Below are 21,011 nucleotides of genomic sequence, written 5' to 3'. Positions count from 1 at the left end.
TGTGACGGGTCGTTTAATTCCCTCAAATATGATTGAGTAAAACGATGGCTGGCTCACACGCTATGCTTGTGAACAGATGCCGGTTCCGGAAACTGGACTGCGAGGTTTCCGTTCAGTTTTGTAATTTAATACAAATAGAGAGCGGACCGTATCTCCCTCCTTCTGGTTTCTTCTATCTGTGTTTGCCATGGTCATTTTGTATGATGATCTACACTCTCTGTCTTCTTTGCCGATGTGTAGGGATGTACCGATACAAATTTGATAATGTGGAATAAGTGATACCTATATCTTATATTCCAAAATAAGCATATTTTATTTTATGCAAAAATTACTGTTTTCATTTTTGTTTAATTAGTCCGTCTATTATAGAAACTCAAAAATGTATTACAAATAGTTGGCAAGGCTACATTATATACGTTGTAAAGATATAATTAATGAAAGTTTCGGTGATAAATGGTGTAATCAATGATGTAGAAATGGGTCAGCCCCATGTCCCATGGAAGGGTTTGGCAGAAGCCATTGTTAAGTGAAATTAATATAACTTCAGTATACACTATATATATATACTTAATATTACTTAACTGAAACAAAAGTATTATGCTTTTTACCTTTGATTTCTATACCGTAATATTGTTGTTGGCAAATGGTTGTTGTAATTTTTCCCTTTGTTCACATGTACTTAGTGGTCTGGTTGAGTTCAAACAATGTTTATACGCAATATTGATTTTGTATAGGGAATAATGCTTTGTCCTGCGAATAATTGTATAGGGAGTGTATTTATTTATAACTAGCAGAACACAAATATCTTAAACAATGCGATAGTTGATAGTTCCATTTGATTGAATTATATTAAAAAGAATGTTAAAAAAGTAAACTTTAGGCATATGCACTATCAATAGTAAATTTATAAATATAAGATATATATATATCTATAAAGTTGTGATATATCACAACTTTATAGATATAACTATATAGTATATTTTTAATTTGGACAGGAAAAATATATTTATACAATGTTATACATGAATATTAAGTCTAAGTATCGAAGTATCGGTATGTACCTGATTTTGTTACGTTTGAATTTTTTTTTATTAAAACCTTGGTTTCTGAGTTTACGTATTATTCCTAATAGAATTTTCTCATCTTATTATTAACTATCAACCAAATTATAGTACTTTAAAATTAAATATTGATTTTGACATCAAATAATAACATGGTATTACAACAGTGTATAGATTCTTCCTTCGCATTTGTCTTTCATTAATCATTTTCTTTTTACGGTAAGATTTAGTGGGCGAGAAAACTATCACTACCGTTTCATTCAAAAATTTTGACAAACGGCACTTAATAACCCTACAACTTTGAATCAAAGACATAATGATGTTCATGGGGTTAGCTGGTCGCTGAAATCGCTTAGTCAAAGTCAAAGTCAAAATAACTTTATTCATATAGGTAAACAAGTTTAAACAACTTTAACTTCAAAGTAAAGTAATTCTAAATTTACTACCAGTTCACAAGTCAAGGGCGGGCAAGAAGAACTGGCAAGAAACTTTTCGCCTCTCTTTTTAATCGCTTAGTTTTGAGTCATACAAATTGTTTGAACTGGACAGAATAAATCCCAAGGATTAGGATCGTTTAAATATTCGTCAAATTTATAAAAAGCCTTATTGATTAATTTACGTTTAACGAGGGCTTTGAATTTATTTAGTAATTCTCTAATTTCGCTTGGGAGTTTGTTGTAAAAACGAATACAATTTCCATATAAGGAGTGGTTTATATTCTGGAGCCTAGTTGGTCGGTCAGTTTTACTATTTACTTATAATTTAATTAATTTGTTTTGTCTTTAAACAGTTGTAAACTAAATACTATTAGCTGTCTTACGTACCTATTAACCTAACCTAACCTCACCTCCGTTGCTTAAACAAGAGTCAGTTTTTCAAATGCTAATGAAATCTTTTGTTGCTGTAGCAATATATAAACCTTTGAAATTAAATAATACATTAAGCATTATCGGAATATTCACGACGTCTACATTCATTTCAGTTGATTGCTTTTTCGGACACCGCTCCCATGAGCTGGGTATCGGGGTAAACACGGATTCCCATTCGTAGCCACTAACAGCATTTGAGCCGGATTTCCCTCATATTATAGCCACAAACCTAACAAACTGCTTAGAACACCCATTCGAATATAAACTCTATTGAAAGTTGATAAAACACAATTTGCCGTGGTCGAAACCGATCGAATGGATTTTAGGGCTTAGGAATAGTGAAGGAATGGCGAAGTTTCTAGAAAATGTTAGTCTTGGAAGTTGTATTTCTTATTATCTGATTGTGGATAGTTTAAGTCGGTTTGTAGGTATTACATCGTTGTATTTATTGGTTGTTTGGAAATATTATTCTTATAATAAAATATATCCAGTATTCAATTTATTAAATAACATTAACAATTATTTTTGCAGTTTGATCAATATTCAACAAGGTGGATACTGTTTAAGAAACAATTCTATTCTTAAATTACATCCATACTTTAAGTTAGGGAAGCTTAGTTAAATATTTAAAGACTTACGGGTACTACAAAAATACCTTTGTTCATAATCGTTCTAAAAGACGCAAAGATACTTACTTTTGTTTATCATGTTCATTCACACGAAATTCAGTTTTATTATGATGGCTTTTAATTATTTATTTATTAATAAAGGGTGAGTGTACTTCGTACGCGCGTAAGAAGTTTTACTTCTTTGGCATAATTAATTACAATTAAATAATCAAAGACTGGAAAAGGAATCATTATAGTCAATAAAGTTCAATTTACATTTTAAAAATTAAATTAATAAATATTTATTATTATTCTCTTACATTAAGTGTAACATAAATTCTATTACTATTTGAATGTTGTTTTTAAATTATGTCCAATGCCGTAGGATCTTCCGTGGACAACTTCATTCTGTTAATTTTGTGTCACGGTGCGCGCGCATCGTAAAATTTCAGTGTCATCAATTTTTTATAACGCTCCTAAAGAAGTATAACTTCAAAAATCAAAATATAATTTATTCATATAGGTTACTGAATGTACGCTTATGAACGTCAGTAAAAAAATATTCTAAATTTACATTTACTGCCAGTTCTTAATTCAAAGATGTCATGGTTGCTTACAAATATTTTGTTAAAAAGGACCTAGACGATTTAAGAGTTACGGAGACATTACTGTCAGTTCTTCTCGTCCGTTCCACGCCCTAGATTTAAGAACTGCCAGTAAATGTAAAATTAGAAGTATTTAATATATATTTCTTTTTTGGCGTTCATAAGAGTACATTTTGTTACCTATAAAATTAAATGATGTGATTTTTTTTTCTTAAAATGACAGCGATGCGCATTCTGGCAATGTAAGTATCAATGGGCAGAGATTACTTTGACATTAGATGAGCCTCCCGCGATCTGTATAAAAACTGCATATTGATTGGGAAAATCGCCTTACTGGCCATTAAACCGATATTTTCTCCTTATACGAGTATATTAGACGTCACCTAAGAATATTTATGTCAGTTTCATATCGTCAAAATGTCAATATGAAGGTCGTAAAACTCGTAAGTGTCTCCAAGGCACAGGGTCCATTATGAGATCTGTGGTAAGGATATTGAATTTCATTCCACTTCAAGCACTTTAGATCCGCATATTGCTACCAGAAAGTGCATTTCTTTTGGCAAAATTGTATTACTTACCTTCAAAGAGACTTGTGTTACTTTAATGTTTACCTTATAGCTTTAATAAATTATAGATTATTTGTATATTTGATCAAATAAAAGTTATTATATGTTACTTGTTGTTGTGAACACAAATAACAAAAAAGGCAAAATTTTAATTGTTAGTGAAAAAGACTCGTAAAAATATCGCATATCTATTCAGATAGACCACATCGAGTAATTTTTAATGATACACAAAATAACAAGAAATATAAATGAAACAAATAAGGTTTTTCACCTTATTGTTCAACTCCTGGAATCGTTACAGGCAACCCAAATGAATGAAAACTCACTATTTAATTAACATTCGTATCGCAGTAAGTATAATAATAATCAGTCAGTTGTAGGGCCACCGCCAATAAACTTCAGACTGCAACAATGTCTTTGGTCATTTTATTTTATGAACAATTAAGTGTGCCTTCTGCCTGACACAGTTTGAGCAGTGTTGGCCTAGTGGCTTCAGCGTGCGACTCTCATCCCTGAGGTCGTTGGTTCGATCCCCGACTGTGCACCGATGGACATTCTTTCTATGTGCGTATTTAACATTCGCCCCAAAAAATCGACGGCGTGTATCTGGTACAGGAGGCTGATCACCTACTTGCCTATTAGATTGAAAAATTATCATGATTCAGAAGTGAGGCCCAGACCTAAAGAGGTTGTAGCGCCACTGATTTTGTATTATTTTATTCTGCCTGACATTATATGTCGATTTTGTGAGTAAGACAGTTACTAGTTTCCTTGTCACGTTTTAGTTTACAAGCGAGTTTAATACGTAGATAGAAAAAAAAAATCGTAAATCGAATGTATGACTTCTGCATGCAAATATGTGTATCAGAGTAACATTAAATACACTAGATATAGAGAAATAATGAGTGAACAAATAATTTAATATATTCGTAAGTCCAGTATAAAATCGTTAATATGAAAATTTGATCGCGCTATAAAACGTAGCTAGATAAACGTAGTATTCTTCCAAAGTGCATCAGTTGCACTCTTGAAATGCCTTTTGGGAAGCCATTCATTTTATATGCGATGCTTACTTGAATATTTTATCACATTGCGCAATAAATTTCGAATTGTATATGTGCATGTAAACTGTTCTCGGATCTTTTTGTATTTATAAGTAAATGTAGGAATACAATATTCTTAAATTTGTTTCAGGAGAATTTTTTCTTAGAAATTAGTTCGCTATTGTTTTTGCTTTTGAGTCTAAATATAAAAGCAAACTGATTAAGATACTTAATTACACTTGCGCGAAAAAATCACATATCTAACAATTGTCTGATAAACGACACCTAGTCATTTTTAATAATATACGAAATAACAAAAATATTTTCAGTTTTACTACGATATCGCATATTATACACTAAAATGTATGAATAAATAACAATTCGTAATAACATGTCAAGTGAAATTTAAAACAATAATTTAAAATGTATTCGAAATACATTATAAAACCTCCAATTATACTGAACGAATATTTAACCGCATTGAAATTAAATACAAGCATTAAAATTTACATACCGATAGATAATGTAAGGCTTAATCGGATATTTACTTTCAATAATTTAATATGCTTTGGTTAAACCATATCTAATGCAAACACTCACCAAAATTGTCACAAATATTACCATTCGCCGCAAATTTTAAATAACCTTCATTGTATTAATCTCGTGCGTTTGGCGTTAGTAAGTATGAAACTTGGTATGAAATTCTGCTTTACCACGTTTGCCTTGGTAATTATTAATTTTAGAAGTTGGTTTGTGTGGGTACATTATAATATTTGTTTTAAGCAAATGCAATAGTACTTAAAAAAAAATAAGCGAAATACTGCTAAGAATTTAATTCATTCATTCAGTATAGTTCGATCCAATATTTTGAATGAATGTGTTGGCTTGTTTTTTAAATTTTAACACATATAAACACGAATTATACTAACTCCACGTATACAGCAATGGTCAGACTGTCACAATGTGATCAGTGATAGAAATTTTTAAACTATCGTCGCGAATTTCTTATTTAAAACTATTCAGTTGATATATGTATTTAACCAAAAAGTAACATAGTGCTATTTGTTACTTCGGCTAAAGTTCTTGACCGAAAAATATAGATATATTGACAGCATCGTAGATTATTTCGCCTGAAAACTTTATAATTGGCTAATGACAACTTTGCTATGCAATTTCCATCAGGCGTTTGGTAAATTGTCTTTCTATGCTGATATTTGATATATCGGATTAGCTATAAGTTAACCATAATGTGTGAATGTAATATACCTAGATAAATACTTAAATATTCCAACTATGTTTTATCAAAATGAATAGTGTTTATAAAGTGTGCTCAATTCCCTTGAGAGCGTGCACTCACTGATTTCGGCTAACACAGAGCAACGCCTCGTTGACTTCAACTTTGACCTACTGAGTATTCCACATGGAATACTAGTACCATTAATTTATACTGTGGTCAGTTTCTTTAAATAAATAATCCAACATGAAGATTGCATGTTGCGTCCTGTAATCTGTAGAAGTAATAGTTTTATTTTGGTTTTAACCAAAAACTTAACCTTTTAAAACCGATAAAGGTTCTCAAATCAACGTGTATTTTTTTTTCAAGCACATATATATATTAGACAATTCTTTACATCGTCATACCCCGTATATTTCTGGTGATTTATTAATAATTATTTTGGATCAGGAACAAAAGATTGTCTTAAGTGATCAATTCTGCAGACTCAAGAATATACCAGTCCCATACATTGTCACGAGATTAAAGGACTTTGAACAAAGGGACCAATAAATAAGTACTAGAAAATCAATTTATATCAGAAATTTGTACCTTTTTTATATTGAAACCAATTAATGTTGTTTATGTTTAGGTAAAAAAAGAATTTGAGTTAACTAAGTTTATATATTTAGTCAAAAATTTAATAAATTACTTTATTTTGGTTATTTAATGTTAATTTATTATTTTTGATCAAATAAGTAATATATTGTTGGTCAGGATTAAGATATATATAGGTATTCAATTATTTTAAAATTAAGGCAAATCTTACCTACTAAATTTACTCTGTTTTTCAGAAATTGTGCTTGCACACACAAACCCTTAAACATTTCTACGGTCACGTAGCAATTAACTACTATTGAGTTAGACGCGAATCGTAAAAAATGCATAAATAATAATCTATCAGTTGACAACAACGATATAACTTCCATTGGAACAATTGTATCAGAAGATGCAATAAACGAATTGAATTTCTGAAGGTAATATAATAATGCCTTGTTTCGGAACTTTATTAGTTTTGTAGAATGCAAAAAGTGCAGTAACGAGCCGGGCCTGAACTCGAACTTCACTTTGAAACCTCGTTATGAACTGCAATACTTTTATAGAATTTACAGAACGGGAAAGAAATTTCGTTTTACATTGATATTGGTTGGTCAGTTATGTCTATTTGGACGCTAATTTTGTTCATTCAAAGACGATTTCCAAGAGTTGTATGTATGAAGTTCCTTAGGTTGACATTGAAAATGTAAGCTTCACCTAGGGACCTATAATATTATACTTTATGGATTTTATTTTGAATATCTTATACAGACGACTTATTCTGAATTTTCCGAATATTTTCGTCTCCACGTTTTATGAAAATTTCCACTTCCAATCAGCATTACTGGCAATAATAAATGCACTACCTATAAACCTTACGCGTTATAATTTTTAAAATTTACTAACACTTCAAAAATTCAGTAGCATTTCAGAAGAGTATAGACTACAGAAGCATTACGGCCTAAATCAGTTTAACACAATACTTTTATTTTAAAATTGTTATTGATGATAGTGTGAATAACTTGTTATTACATAAATTAAGTTTTGCTAAAAGAAAATACGTTATCCTAAACCTGTATATATATGGAAACAAGTATTTTCCGATACTCTGTCATAAGTATAAATTGAGTTAGCTTGCGCTTCTTTGACTTTTATCTCAAATAGAAGCCTTTGGAATCAAACATTTCCTTAAGTTTGCTCTTACGAATTTGTTAATACTTATACTTATTTTGCAAAAGAATATTATAAATGACAACACCTTACTGAGTGAGTATTAAAATAAATCAGTGGCGCTACAACCTCTTTAGGTCTTGCCTCAGATTTCTGAATCTGTTACATGATCATTTTTAAATGGCAAGTCGACTTTTGGGTCTAAGATATGTCGGTTTCCTCACGATGTTTTCCTTCACCCTTCGAGCAAATGTTAAATGCGCACATAGAAAGAAAGTCCATTGGTGCACAGCTGGGGATCGAACCTACGACCTCAGGTATGAGAGTCGCACGCTGAAGCAGGCCATCACTGCTCTAGGATGAGCGAGTATTAGTGGCGCATATAGAAGGATAAGTCCTTAGGCGTGATACAAACGCCAGACCAAATTTGGGAGTTCTTAGTTATCGCCGCAAGCCCAAGACACTAGACCAACACTCATCAGAGAAAAAATCGTGATCGTTTTGTTACCTAGCAAAATCCATTATAAATTTCAACACACCATTATAAATATTCCAATGTGTTAATTCTAAAAAAAATCTCGAAAAGAAACGGCAACAAAGCTTTCTTTACATATTTTCCATACCAGCGAGTGCCAAATTGCTATTTTACGTCCTTTGACTGTGAACTACACCAACAAAGTCCTTTAGTTTTCATCAGCGTTACATTATCGCGAGCCTCTTAATCTACATCAGGAAATTACACGATAATACGCTTCCTTTCATTAAAGCACAAAAAGCCATTGGCGACGGGAAATAATGAAAAAATTCTGCTTAAAGAGTTGTTTCGAATAGCTGTATGATCAGGTTAAATAAATTATAAACATTTGGTTATAGCACGGTATTAAAAAGAATTATATTAGAGATTTATTATAATAGAAATACCTTCAATTGTTTTTGATTTTGGTCAATTATATGATGCTATATGTTCTTGAATTGAACATATGAGGATACAATGGAAGTTACTAAAAAACGGTTTTATCGATAATATCTTTTCTTTTTAAAATCTCTTTCAGGTTTTCAAATTTTTGTAGATGTTGCAAAATGCATATTTCAAATTTTAACCAATCTTAAATACTGCAAAGAGCAAATCAATGGAAATTAAGTTTTTTTTATAGAACAGGGGGAAAACGTCCAGGAGGTTCATCGGATGTTAAGTGATACCGCCGCCCATGGACATTTTCAATGCCAGGGGGCTCGCGACTGCGTTGTCGGCTTTTTAAGAATTGGTTCAGTAATTTGGCTCAAGTAGTTTTTAAAACAATTATACTTCATCATAGCTTGCTACCCTGAGTTGAACCCGTTAAAATACAATATATACATTTTAATTATAGGTGTCAATCATCAAGGTGAAATATATCATCATCATTAAAATATTCCTCTTCCGCAGGTTGTTGAAGATTGGAAATTCATGTCTATGGTACTAGACAGGTTCTTCCTCTGGCTGTTCACCATTGCCTGCTTTGTTGGGACCTTTGGAATCATCTTCCAATCACCTTCACTCTACGACACCCGTGTTCCAGTTGATCAAGAACTGTCTTCTATTCCGATGAGGAAGAATAACTTCTATTACCCTAAGGATGTTGAGACAATTGGTATTGTGTAGACGAAGAATACAGCCATGTTCTAATAAAGATATAAAATATAATAAAGTATTACTATCAAAAATTGAATGATTCTAGCGTTTACTGCTTTCTTAAATAAAAGGCGTAAACTGGACAGGAAGACCTGGCACTGTTCTAAATCGCAAACAGTATTTTTATGTTTTAATTAAATAAAATAATAATAATAAATAGACAAAAAGACGTTTAACTTCTAGTTATAGTTAAAACTTAATGTGTACGTAATACATAACAAATACTAACTCCGCATTTCGAAATTTGAAGGCTTCAGTCAGTGAGAGATCGTTGCAAGCCTTTCGATACACGAAATAGAACTTTAAAATCATGTTAAAGTTGTAGCAGATGTCTACAGGCTGTGTTAACAATATGTGTTATAATACATTGTCAATAATTTAAGTCTTAGATAGATTTTACTGTGGTGGAATTAATGACTCTTTAGTTTTTTTGCAAGGTTTGTAAGAAGTGTCCACATGATTACGATCTTAAGACAAAATTGTAGTCTTTACTTCATAATAATTCTCTCGACTCGCCAACGTTCAATCACAAGTTTGTGTCAAATATTTTTATAAAAAGAGTACGCGTAAAATTCCTTTTATGCAAACTCGTGGTATGCAATTTAATTAATAAGTAATTATTAGTAGTTTCAATGATCACACTTAATTAGCGATATACAAGGTATAATTTTAAGTATTAAGGCTGTGAATTTTACTTTTACTAATATGTAATAAGGTTCTATGTAATTTAGAAGCACAATATATAATCTATTATGAAGATTGTTTTATTTAGCCGCCTCCACATATAGAAAGATAATTAAGGTAATTTATATATAGAAGTCATTTTTCGGTGTAATTAAATAAATAGTTAAGCCGAAATAAAAATGATCAAAGATAAATTACAAACTTATAAATGACTCATAAAGGGAGTTATGGGATTTTAAATTAAATAATTAAATTGTTACAAATTCTTCATTGAGACACCTTTTGTTTGGAAGTAGCATAGCATAATGCCTTTTGAACTGACACATTTTCGTAGTTGCAAACATAAGCTAAAATTTTCAATTATAAGAGAACTATAATTAACTATAATACTAATCAATATCTAGAGGTGAATGTTGAATAGTGAATAGTAATTAAATACTACCTGAAAAAAGTTCTCAAGTACAGTAGTAAACTAAATTTTATTAAATTATTTTTAAAATATCTAGTATTCCTGGTATGATTTGTATTCCATTACGAAACATTAAAATTCGTTAAATTTGTTTAATTAAAACCATCAATTAATAGGAGTCAATCATCGAAAAATTCTATCATGGTAAATGAAATAACAGAAACAAATGATAAAATTGAAAGCAACAATTTAATGATCGAATACAGTTTTGTTCAGTATCGATTCAATTAAATTTAGTGTGTAAGGTGTAATCTTCAGGTATATAAGGGACTGTTAATGTTATTTAATGAAATGTAAAGTAAGAAAAACAATTCAAAATACTTTTTAATGTTTGGTTACAACAAGTTCAGTAATCATGTCAAAAAGGCTTAGCGGGCATTCGTTGTAGTACTTGTCACAGTCACCTCTCTGTCCATCTGCCTCTGCTTCATAATATATGTCATCTATGCCTTCTTCTTTTGATGCTGAAGGCCTGAAAAGAGAACTTCTTTTAATATTTCTTTAAGATACCAACACTGACCAAGAGTAAACTTATGCAGCACTGTGCAACATTTTTAACAGAGCGAGTTCTCTTATTACTTTTAATTGTATTCGATAATCGTATCAGAACAGATAGAAATATGTGAATTTTATTTATTAATTCATGTATAACTTTACATACAAACATATCCCAACTAAACATTAAAACAGTATCCAAATTTAAAGTATTTTAAAGGACTATTTCGTATAATAGTGTTTACGCTGTGATACACCTTAGAACGGAGCAATTAGACGGAGTATTGTTTTTATAAATAATGAATCTTCTTCTATTTTATCTGTATATTTCAAAACAAATATAATAAAAACATTTAAAGATAAATAAACCTATATTGACAAACTATCGCTTCGGCTATGATCAGTAGTAGTAGTTTTCACAACAATATTATTAAATTTAGTCAAAACTTACGTGAAAATAATATGCATGATGTGGCCCAGAAGACCGTTGTGATGTAGCGGAGTCTCCGCTGCCTCACAGATGTTACGAAGCAAACACTCTCTTCCGTTCATGCCGTTTCTGAAATTATTTAAGTTGTAAATTAATGTTATAAACATAGTTTTACCCGATTATAAGGTGCTTAAAAGACAACGTGTCTTTTTTTGAGATATTGTAATGAACGAAATGATTCAATAAGGCCACAATATACTAATTAATAGATATAATAATAAATATAATTAATAGATATTCTGATTTATTGTACAATGGTGATACATAAGCTAGTTTTAAACAAAAAGGTATTTTTTTTTATAAACTGTTTACTTAATAAGTGATATTTTACCCTAGGGTACAGTGACTTCCCAGTCCTGAATTGTAATAAACTCTAACATTGATCTTTTTTTACGAAAGATCAAAGAAAAGGGCGGGATAAAAAATGTCGATACCTAAAAAAAGCGTAAGATTATTGTTATCTACGTGAGACCAAGTTTAATGTGTCACAAAAAAGTCTGATTAACTTGTTTAACACTGTGTATTAAACAAATAAAGGTAAGTTCTAAATTTAAAATACAAATTCTACTTATATTAAGAGTGAAAACGCGCAGTTATTTATTTAAAACTATGAGTCGGTGAGAAAATATAAAATATCAATCATCCCTTTAATAAATTTTAAAGCACTCACTCTTGGAATTTAGTTTCTAATACTGTGTACGCCAATTCCCTTGTTATACTTCTGCTGTGACGAGAAACGATCTGAAAAATTAAAATAAGTAATGATAATATTGTTTAAATAGACCTTTATTTTAACAGTTCTTTAACGAAAAACATGATTAATGTATTATGTCTCGAAGGATTTAGAGGCCTGGAGGCCTCGGGGCAACAAGGAGTGGAGGCCCCAAATTATTTTTAAATAAAGTTTTTCAATCAATAATTTATTGCGAATTCTAGTAGATTCTTTTAATATATAAGTTTAACAAACACATGAAATTATAAATACAGATCAATGTTTCTGTTAATATTTAAGAACAGCATATCATGTTTGTACAAAGGCAAAGGTAAAGATTAGTAGTAGGAATTAAAAAGAAAATCCGAAGTCTCTATTGCGGTGGTACATCTTTGGTGGGGGCCCCGGGCCTGTGGCCCCAATTGCCCTCCCCTAAGCCGGCCCTGCCCTGTCTCCTTCGTAAATTAATTCTAATATTTTCGGAAAGTCTCAATCTAAATCGAATACTAAGAGTTTATTTGTCAGGTCATTAACGGTAAGCTAAGGAGCAATTGCGAAATTGAGAAATTGCTTTTGCTTTGAATAGTCCATTTAGAGGTGATATACTATACTATATAACACCAGTGTCATACGGCTACTAGGTTTTTAACACGTTCACTGCGTAACAGGCCGATATCAGCCTGCCGCGGTATTTCCGCTGGTGCGGACGAAGAAATCTATGTCCCTCTCGCTGGTGCGTAACGATTATCTTAGGTGTTTGTAAAAATTCGACAGGGACAAATATATATTTCATCTTGCGGTCAAAATTGTAGGTTTTCCCCATCAAAACATAACGGCAGGCTTTTATCGACCTACCACGCACTGACGCTGCTTTGCATCCGCTCAGTGCGGCAGTGGGCCTATTTTAGCCCGCCCACCCAACAGGCAGCTGGCGACCCGATACCGCACAGACCGCGCGCCCGACCAGTTAGTGTTGTGCTATCTAACTAATCTAACATAGCGTTCGATATTATCAACCATGGCAAGCAATACAAGAAAAATACAAATTTTGGAAAATAGAGTAATTCGCCTTGCAGTTATTCACAGTGATAGTGACAGCAGTGAAGAAATATTTTCCACTAAGAAAAATAAAAAGTATTTCTGTTTCCAAGACAGGCATACATAAGTAAATAAATAAATTTTTCAGTTCCTTTAGTAGTAAATGTAAATTTACGATTAATTTAACTTGACGATTCGAAAGTGTACTTGGTTACCCACTTGAATAAAGATATTTTGAGTTTGAGTTTGAGTTGAGTTTACGATAATTCTGTTTTATTTTCGATATTTCTCTGTCCCATCACTACTAAAAATATATTCTAGTGCGGTTCAGGTCGATATCGGCCTGCCGCTTTTCCTGCTTTATTTCTCATTTCCTGTTTGCCAGATCCCGGGGCGAATCAAACCTAAGGAAGTTGGGTTCAAGGTCATTCTAACAATATAAAAAAAAAATTATACATTATGTTTCCACAAAGTTATAGCAATTTAATCTATCCTAGTGCTGTTGGGTCTAGAAAGACCTGCCACGCACCGGCGGAAATATCATTGGGGGCGCATTTTGGCCCGCCGCCGCACCTGATGAAACATTATTATTTTACTTGCCGCAGTGAACGTGTTAAGGTCTATTCAAGTCACATTTTCATTATAAGGTAGCATAATTTTAAAGGAGATTATGTGTAAATAATTACCGGTAGATTGGGGAAGAGAACTTCATCAATTTGAGTGATGTTGGTCACTACACCGAGGTTTGACTCGAAGTTATATGACACGAAGACATTTTTATCGGGAATATCTAGAGGTACAGCCACTGCGACGAATATCTGGAAAATAACATATATTTATTTATATTTATTCCACTTCCACTGTCGCGGAAGACATTAAAAGATCAACCGTGCGATACAAAATGAGACTTCAGCAACACGTCAACACCCTAGCTTTGCCTGTTGGAAACGACGGACAGTGTGTATCGGCTGAAAAGGGCGAAACTTGCCGCAGTCTGACAGTTTACGAATTACGGAGGGAATAAAAAAATATTGGATTTGCGTTCCCTAATTGCCATAATTTCTCATAAAATCTAATAAATGCCAAGAGGCTGATTGCAGATGGATCAATTAAAAAACATATATATATTTATTTGACATACAGTATTTCGCAATTACACGATACATAAAAGCCTTAAACCTTAAACGGAATACACATTTAAACAAAACTCAGTTGATAAATATTTTATAAAAAATACAATAAGAATTTTTTTTGAAGTTATACTTCTTTAGGCGCGTTATGAAAAATTTATGAGGGTGAAATTTTACGATGCGCGCGCATCTGTGACACAAAATTGGGAGTGTGATTATAGCGTGCGCGAGCGAGATAGGAATAAGACAATCTACAAGTAAAAAGAAATAGAATATGCGTGAAGTTCGTATGCCAAGAATTTTGAATGACCATAATGACATTTGTCATTTACTTTTAATTATTTTATCAAAGAAATTTAGCAATGCTTTGTGAATTAGAAGTGAATTAAATTGAATATTTAAATTAATATTTGTGAAAAAACTGAGCTCATCAAGCTACAACATACATTTTAGTGTTTGGTAGAGATGTTCTAAATATATAATAATGGAATTTATGTTACACTTAATGTAAAAAAAAAAAAAAAATTTATTTAATTTTTCAAATGTAAACTGAACTTTATTGACTATAATGACTCCTTTTTGTGACTTTCTTGGAATCTCTTATTGACATTACATATTTGTGCTATTAGTTTGCGTTAGAACCCGAAGGTATACTGTACATACGCTAATTAATTATTTTCTTATAATGAAATATATTCATGACCAAGTAATTAACAAACAAAGCTTCGATATGGAGGTTTGATTTCCAGTAATGTCGTATATCAGTCTCATTTTCAGAGCTCTATACAAAACTTGAATTGAAAGTTGATATAAGTTTAATTACGTGAGTATGTACGTAAGTGGCAGGTTAGGTATTTTATACTTTAGTTTTTTATTTACATTTCGTTTTAATGCGTGTGACGCATAATAAATAACGGATAATATGATTAACATTATATATTAATTATATCATACGTGCTTAAAAATTGTTTTACTTGTTTAAATATATTTAACATACCAAAACAATGTGATTGTTTTATTAGTATACAATAAAACAATAAATGTATGGCGCTACAACCTCTAGGTCATGGCCTCAGATTTCTGAATATGTTTCATGATCATTTTACAATCTAATAGGCAAGTAGGTGATCAGCCTCCTGTGCCTGACAAACGCCGTCGACTTTTTGGGTCTAAGACATGTCGGTTTCCTCACGATGTTTTCCTACACCGCAAGCAAATGTTAAATGCTCGCATGGAAAGAGAGTCCATTGTTGCACTGCCGGGGTTCGAACCTAAGACCTCAGGGATGAGAGTCACACGCTGAAGCCACTAGGCCAACACTGCTCACATTAATATACAATAATTTTACTATTAGAGTAAGATCCCAGAGCGTTCTGACATAACTTATTTTCACATGGATGAAACCTTCACTAATTAGTGTCGTCTAGTATACTTTAAATACCTGCCTACTTGTGGAGCTTGCCCTGTGACACCTGGGCAGGTACCAGGTGAGAAAGGTAACTAAAAATATGAGTTATCTAACTTAAATTTGTATGGCTGAATTGTATATATATTTTGTAGAATATTATTCTAAACTAGAATTATAAAGTGTCAGACACTTTTCATGGACCAGAGCTTTTGTCAGACGCTTTAAAGCTCGACAAAAAATTAATGAACTTTACTTATTTTTTCATGTCTGACTTTTAAATATATTATTCAAGTAACTACTACAAAGTTATATTTCATCAGTCAGACAAATTCGAGTGACCAAACATCCCCTAAACACAAAACCCCCTAAACACAAAGTTATTCAGCCGGGAGTGCGAGCGAAAGAGCACTATGCGCATGCATTGCAGAGCGAGTGAGACGTTCACAACAACTCGGTTCCTCTTCTTAAATTCATCTGCGAAATTTACAGTGTTCCTGGTGTACTCGATGTTGATGCTGCCCGACTTCAGCTATTTATAAATAATTACAGCGTAAATAGTATTAACGAAGAATTCAATCGAAAAAATTTGAAAAATTTTGATGCAAGCAGTTTACCACCGTGTAAAACTGAATTATTTCAACAATTTCTCCGAGCGAATTACATTGCTAGTATATGGAATAATGCAAATGAAAAACTACCAACCATTTTAACTCCTGAACACAATGGGTGGAGGCTAGAAGAAAACCAATATCACTTTCATTGGTTTGATGGTGACCAATTACCCGGAGACATTAGTGAATTCCTTAAACATTCAGGTACTATACTTTGACTTAAGTTTTAAATTTATTGTATTTATAATTTTATGTTTTTTAATTCTTTAAACTGTTTTTTGCAGAAGACGCTGCCAGCAACGACAACATCACTGATGACGACGAGGATGACTTGAATGGACAATATCATGATTGGATGAACGATGAAAATTCCAATGACTGTGTCGATAATTGCGATGTTTAAAGGATAAACAAATATTTGCTGTAATTAATCATAGTTATATATTTTTTGGTAAAATAATTTTTTCTTAAAATTTTTCTAACTGGTATCTTTTTTACAATAAAATAAAGATAATTCCTTATAAAACAAAATGGCTCCTCATATATTCACTATCCCAAATGCATGCAATAAATAAATTCACTTTAATATTTATTAATTCACAACTTAATATTGAAGCTCATCCCTGATTAGAAAAAGAGATTTGAAAAAATTCGAAATGGCTCAAAGAGATTAAAAAAGATTCGACTTGACAAATATATAGATATACATTTTGACTGGGTTGAACCTTTTTAAATCTTTTTTTTTTAATAAGAGATCTTACTGAGATAACGATGCAAAAATCTTGGATTGAAATTAATAAGTATTTTCAATACATTTCAATTTTTTACTCTGAAACGCATGCGCATAGTGCTCTCGCGCTCGCACTCCCGGCTGAATAATTTTGTGTTTAGGGGATGTTTGGTCACTCGAATTTGTCTGACTGATGAAATATAACTTTGTAGTAGTTACTTGAATAATATATTTAAAAGTCAGACATGAAAAAATAAGTAAAGTTCATTAATTTTTTGTCGAGCTTTAAAGCGTCTGACAAAAGCTCTGGTCCATGAAAAGTGTCTGACACTTTATAATTCTAGTTTAGAATAATATTCTACAAAATATATATACAATTCAGCCATACAAATTTAAGTTAGATAACTCATATTTTTAGTTACCTTTCTCATCTGGTACCTGCCCAGGTGTCACAGGGCAAGCTCCACAAGTAGGCAGGTATTTAAAGTATACTAGACGTTACTAATTCGTGAAGGTTTCATCCATGTGAAAATAAGTTATGTCAGAACGCTCTGGGATCTTGGACTATATATTTAATAGTTGCAAAAGCTTAAAAATCGTATTCAAATAAACTTACTCCGTATAAAGTAGTAGGTGGAAAGATAAGTCCTCGTTTTTGAACATCATGGCTCTTCACAGCAGCAAGAACTCTGAAAAGTATACATTTAAATATTGTGATAATTTAAAAAGCATTAGAAGTATCCTTAAAAAAAATATTTGAGCTATTCTGGATATAAATAAATTTTGTTAAAACCGGAAACGGAATACTCTCCAGGCTTGCAAGTTTAAAAATTAAGTCAAATCACTAGCTTTTAGGATGCTTTCCGCCTCGTTAACAGCAACTCAAAATCGTAATATAAAGCCGCTTAATAAATTCTCATACTATGATGTTCCCACTATGTGAAAATAACAAAAAGCTCTAGAACAAAGAAAAAACAAAACTTAGGATAGTAATATTGACCTCGGTTGTATTCCTCTCGTGCTCGCAATTATACAAATAACTTTTATAATACACTTTAAAGCAGTGAACATTCGAAGGGTTTTAAAAAGTAAAATATGCAGGAAGTTCAAAGCCCGCTATGACATTTTAATTTATAACGGAATTTGCCGCCGACTTTACTAGAACACTATTAAATTTACTCCAATTAAGTTCCTTATTTTGTTTTTAGTATCATGCTCAAATTATTTGAATACAGTTTTTAGTTCAAGATATGGAACTTGAATCGTTTATTAGTAACCCAATCCAATAGTAGGAGTAAAGGGTAATTGTTACTTAAACAAACTTCAGAGATAATTAATAGGAAGACATTGAGTAAGGCTATCGAGAAATTCTTGGACTATATATTTCTTAAATTCAAGATCTGACAAAATAAATTAGCCACTTTAAATTTATAATAATATAAACAGAACGATAAACTTTTATAGTTACTTCCGGTTCTGCAATTACGTTCGAATAACTGACAGAAGCTTCATAATTACTTCTTATAAGACTCAAATAAGGCTCTGTTAAAATATAGCTTTAATAACTTAACTACACTAAAACGAACAAATAAAACCAAAATCTTAAATGGAATTTATGATTTTATAAATAGATTGAATGTGATAGATATAATTTTCTATAAATAAAACACATTTTAAACGATTCATAATATCTATATCAAAACCTTTTAAACGCATAAATGATATTACGCAAATATTGAAAATCTAATTTAACTATTTAATTTTTAGTATGAAAAGTAAAAATATGTTACAAACAAAACCTTTCTGATGTTTGAGGGCACAAAGCTCATTTTCGCAAAACATTTTGATCGGAATCAATTCACAAAAATAACAAACAGCTTCAGGCGGTATAAAAACATTTAAAACCACGTACAAATTTTGGGATACGTATACAAATTTACTCACAGGATGAAAACAATCGATCGATACATGTCGTATGTTTGCAAAGTACTTTAGAATTGACTTTTTTGCGCAAACCGAAATACATTGTGATATCTGTACGGTTAACTAGAGAAAACTAGCACCCATACGCGAAATAACAGTGCGCCTTTCGATGACAGAATAAAATCACCACGTTAACATGTACATTTTTAAAATAGTCAAATGAATGCTAAAAAAATATATACCATATTTTTCTTATATTTAATTTCTTAAACACGAAATGATGCATAATGAAAGGCTTACAATAAATATGTAATTGTTATTCAACATTCTTCTCAAAAAAGGTCGACTGTACTTGTATTGAAGTTTCACTTAGATGAACCCTTAGATAAGCCAAGTTAGGTTTTGTTAGCGTCGCAACCCCGTTACCCCTAATTTTATGTTAGTCTCTCATATTTTAAATGATTAAAGCCAGTTGTTACCCAGCTTGTAACAAAGTGTTTCATTTAACATATCCATACAACCACATATCCATACTAGATTTTTTTGTATGGCAAAATCGAATCTAAGATCCAATTTGCCTATTAAATCTTAGTCCATGGTATTGTTTCATAAAAGGCAATTTATATCTGTACAGATATGTACACTGTAATTTGCGATTGTTCATAATCCTAATATTTGTATAATAATGTATTCGATATGAACAAAATATTTTGTCATTCAAATTTTTTTATTGCAGTGATTATTTTTGTATTTCCTTTTTATATGTGTGGTTTAATCAAATAAATGTTTTTTGAGTCTTTTCTTCAAATCAAATGAAATTAGGACCACAGTAGAGGAATAATAATTATTTAAAAGCTTTATTCTAGCAATTTTCAATATATGTACAAAAATTTAAAAATTTAAATAAGTCTCGCATAAACTTTAGTCTAGCGGAGCATATTTGAGTTTCCGTTACGTGACAATGAGTTGACCGCAACCCGCACTAGTTTGGATGCTAATTGTTCCAGAATTGAGACTTCTGTCATATCACTTCAATGATAATTGGACAATTGATACTGTACTGTGACTATGAACAATTTTTTCATTTTATGCTAATTATCTGTAAAATAAAGTGGCGCTACAACCTTTAGGCCTGGGCCTCAGACTTCTGTTTTATAATAACTTGTCAATATAATAGGCAAGTCGGCTTCCTCCCGATGTTTTCCTTCACTGTTTTAGCGAATATTAAATGCACACATAGATAAAGAGTCCATTGGCACAGCTGGGGATCGTACCTACGTCCTCATATCTGTAGTTTGAGGAAAAAATATTATTCACAAATATTTATATTATTATATTTATCACATAACAGTTCCTTTAACTGCCAAATAATTTAATGATAAACATAGCATAATCAGGCAATACTTTGTACCGTTATAATTACAGTGAAAAAAGCGTAGGCTAGCATAGGCTAGTAATAATATCAACTAGAAATCGCGTCTTATAGAGAGACTAAAATAGATGCAGATATATTCCCCTATTACACAGTAACGGGTATGAAATACTATAAGACAATTCTCAATAAATAGCCGCCATGGTCTCAAATTTTAATAATTAATATTAATTTAATAACGTAATAATATATTTTAATAACGTGATATTTAACACTACAAATAATATATAAATTATTATTATTAATAAATTTAAGTCAGTGGTTTACGCCAGTACTACAGACCAAATCATACTATTTATTCATATAGGTAAGATATACAGTTTCACGTCAATAATAAGAATTCTGTTCGTTCTCAAATCAATGGCGTAGAGGATCTGGCAATAAACACTTCGTGACTCAAATCATTACATATAAATCTTCAGAGCAACTATTACACTATGCTTCTCATGAATTATTAATAATTAGATTGGAAAATACAGGATAAA

At 31.5% G+C, this 21,011-nt stretch overlaps 2 protein-coding genes across 6 annotated transcripts in view; one reads left to right on the top strand and one right to left on the bottom strand.

Moving 5' to 3' along the window:
* LOC125050371 (acetylcholine receptor subunit beta-like 2) overlaps positions 1-10,161 on the top strand; it is a 43,394-nt gene extending 33,233 nt beyond the window's left edge. For all 5 annotated transcript variants that reach the window (XM_047650160.1, XM_047650158.1, XM_047650161.1 and 2 more), the window contains exon 11: positions 9,159-10,161. In XM_047650160.1, coding sequence (XP_047506116.1) covers positions 9,159-9,374 — 216 coding nt within the window. In that variant the 3' untranslated portion in view covers positions 9,375-10,161. The remainder of the gene's footprint in view (positions 1-9,158) is intronic.
* A 702-nt stretch (positions 10,162-10,863) lies between these two features.
* Positions 10,864-19,264, bottom strand: LOC125050684. The gene is made up of 6 exons (XM_047650675.1): positions 19,116-19,264; positions 17,788-17,860; positions 13,979-14,110; positions 12,213-12,283; positions 11,504-11,611; positions 10,864-11,029 (listed from the first exon to the last, which is right to left on the bottom strand). The coding sequence occupies exons 1-6, from the start codon at positions 19,139-19,141 to the stop codon at positions 10,882-10,884; spliced, it is 558 nt and encodes a 185-aa protein (XP_047506631.1). The 5' UTR covers positions 19,142-19,264; the 3' UTR covers positions 10,864-10,881.
* Positions 19,265-21,011: the final 1,747 nt, after the last annotated feature.

The sequence above is a fragment of the Pieris napi genome, chromosome 6 (assembly GCF_905475465.1).
Source record: "Pieris napi chromosome 6, ilPieNapi1.2, whole genome shotgun sequence".
NCBI classification, from domain to species: Eukaryota; Metazoa; Arthropoda; class Insecta; order Lepidoptera; family Pieridae; genus Pieris; species Pieris napi.
This window is presented reverse-complemented; position numbering and strand designations above follow the sequence as displayed.